The 2,523-nt window shown below is 43.2% G+C and overlaps 1 protein-coding gene across 4 annotated transcripts in view; it reads right to left on the minus strand.

Moving 5' to 3' along the window:
- The window catches only part of SSR2 (signal sequence receptor, beta (translocon-associated protein beta)), a 24,814-nt gene that overhangs the window by 1,879 nt on the left and 20,412 nt on the right, over positions 1-2,523 (minus strand). For all 4 annotated transcript variants that reach the window (XM_011992722.1, XM_011992723.1, XM_011992724.1 and 1 more), the window contains exon 5: positions 837-914. In XM_011992722.1, the coding sequence (XP_011848112.1) occupies positions 837-914 (78 nt within the window). The remainder of the gene's footprint in view (positions 1-836; positions 915-2,523) is intronic.

Genomic DNA, 2,523 nt, shown 5'->3' on the forward strand with positions numbered 1-2,523 from the left:
CCCGGCCTTTTTTTTTTTTTTTTTTTAAGACAGTGTTTTGCTCTTGTCGTCCAGGCTGGAGTGCAGTGGCTCGATCTTGGCTCACTGCAACCTCCGCTTCCCAGGCTCAAGCAATTCCCCTGCCTCAGGCTCCCTATTTCGAGCCCTCTGTGAGCCCGTAAGATCTTGTTATTTTTAGCGACAGGGTTTTGCTCTGTCACCCAGGCTAGAGTGCAGTGGTGTGATCACGGCTCACCGCAGCCTCAAACTCTTGGCCTCAAGTGGTCCTCTCGCCTCTGCCTCCCAAAGCACTGGGATTACAGGCATGAGCCATGGTGCCTAGCCAGCCTGTAAGATTTTTAATGGAAGGAACTGTGTTTTATTCATCATTATTTCCCCAAAGCAGAGAACAGAATGAGCACATAATTTGGAACATCATACTTATTCACTGAATGAATTCCATCATTCAGTACTTCAGGCTAATCTTCAAAAAATTCTTTCGTAGACTAGACCACAATAAAGTTCCCACTTAACCTACCCAATGATCTATGACCCTCTGAATCTAACCAGATTTTTTTTTAAACCTCAAAATAGACCCAGAGTCTAAGATGGGTGTCTACTTAAAGATAGGACTCTACTCAAGTCAGTTTTATGGTTTTGGCAATTGTGATCTCATTGCCAAAAATCTCTGGACATGGCTAAATCAATCTATTTGATAAGTATCCATATCCGACACCAAAAAACAGACAGGGCAAGAACCAACCAACAAAACAAATCTATGGAAGCCAAGAGGGTCCAGAACCAAAAGGGGATTCTCATACCAAGGGACTGATGAGAGAGAACACTAGAAAGCTTACAAAATGAGGGGAGAATCGCCTGTCAAACTCCCGCTGAGCCAGGATTCCTCCCTGTCCAGGTGCACTGGTAGAGCCAATCTGAAAAGAAGAAAATAACGATATTAAGGCAAGTCTCCACCTCATCTAATCTGAGAAAGGGCGGTCCCAACCAACCCAACTCTGTGCATTAGAGTCTTAGTTCCCAAAGGCTCAGGAGCACTTCAAGAAGATGAGGGAAAGCTTTTGGCTAGACAAGAGTTGGATGATTCTCTTTTAGTGTGTTGTAAAGAGGAGTACCTAGGAGCCAGAAGACCTGAGAAATATCCCATGATGAACGTACATTAAACAGGGTAGGCCATGCATGCAACTGAAATTAAAGCCAAATTCTTCTGTCTGAACCTCAGACTCTGGAAAGAGTGAAGTTGCTCACCACTACTGGCCCCTCTACAGTGCAGGGTGTGCAATGGAATGACTTACCCTTGGTAATCATTTACTTATTCCTCCAGCAAAAATCCGCAACTTCACAGGGTTAATGTGAGGCTCAAATGAAATAGCAAAAGTATATAATGAAGTATAAAGCCCTACCCAAATGTACATTATTAGAGGAGGGGTTGAGTCTGGCCCACATTCCTTTGTCTTGGAGAGGAGGCCAAGAGTTTGGAGCATACTTTTATTCCAAAGTGGCAGCTGAGCCTCTGATTTTATGTCTATTAACCCATCAACTACTAGGTAGAACCAAAGAGTCCTGAAGTTGGTTCTGAAAGCAGAAATGATACCGGATGTGAAAACACAGCTGGGTTTAGAAGAATATGGTTCCATGTAGTTTATGAAAAACGAAAATGCAGAAGATGCACTGAGTGTTAGTTCTTTTCATTCCATGGTTGACCGTGTTAAGTCCCTTCCCTACTGTGTACTAATTAGCCTACAGCCCTACTTGTATGGAGGATCATACATTTTAGCTTCATAAATTTATGCATTTATTTGGCTTTATACATTTATTACTTAAGCTTTTTGAGGACTTGGACAGTATCTTAATCCTCTACGTATTCCCAGAGTCTGGCACATTTCAGGAACTTCATAAATGTCTGTTGACCTTTACATCAATCAAAAGATTGTTTACTACTGAGTTTATATTGTATATGAGAAACAGAGAAATCTAAGACGGTCACTGGCCTCAGGGAGTTTATAATTAAATTGGGAGGTGGGGGTGGGGAGAGGGAGCATCTATAAATAAGAAACTACTGAAGACAGTGATTAAATGTTCACGTGGCATAGACTATAAGTGCTACAGAAGTTTAGATGCAGTCAACATGTTTATGAAAGAATGAATAGTGGCCGGGCACTGTGGCTCACGCCTGTAATTCCAGTACTCTGGGAGGCCAAGGCGGGCGATCACAGGTCAGGAGTTTGAGACCAGCCTGGCAAATATGGTGAAACCCCATTTCTACTAAAAATATAAAAAAGCAGCTGGGCGCGGTGGCGCACACCTGTTGTCCCAGTTACTCGGGAGGCTGAGGCAAGAGAATCGCTTGAACCCGGGAAGCGGAGGTTGCAGTGAGCCAAGATTACACTACTGCACTCCAGCCTGGGTGACAGAGTGAGGCTCTGTCTCAAAAAAAAAAAGAAAAAGAAAAAGAAAAGAATGAATAGCAAAGAGCAATATGAACTGAGGACAGAAAACAAGGAGACATAGCTCAAAGCTGGGTCT

The sequence above is a fragment of the Mandrillus leucophaeus genome, unplaced genomic scaffold (assembly GCF_000951045.1).
Source record: "Mandrillus leucophaeus isolate KB7577 unplaced genomic scaffold, Mleu.le_1.0 Scaffold418, whole genome shotgun sequence".
Classification (NCBI taxonomy): Eukaryota; Metazoa; Chordata; class Mammalia; order Primates; family Cercopithecidae; genus Mandrillus; species Mandrillus leucophaeus.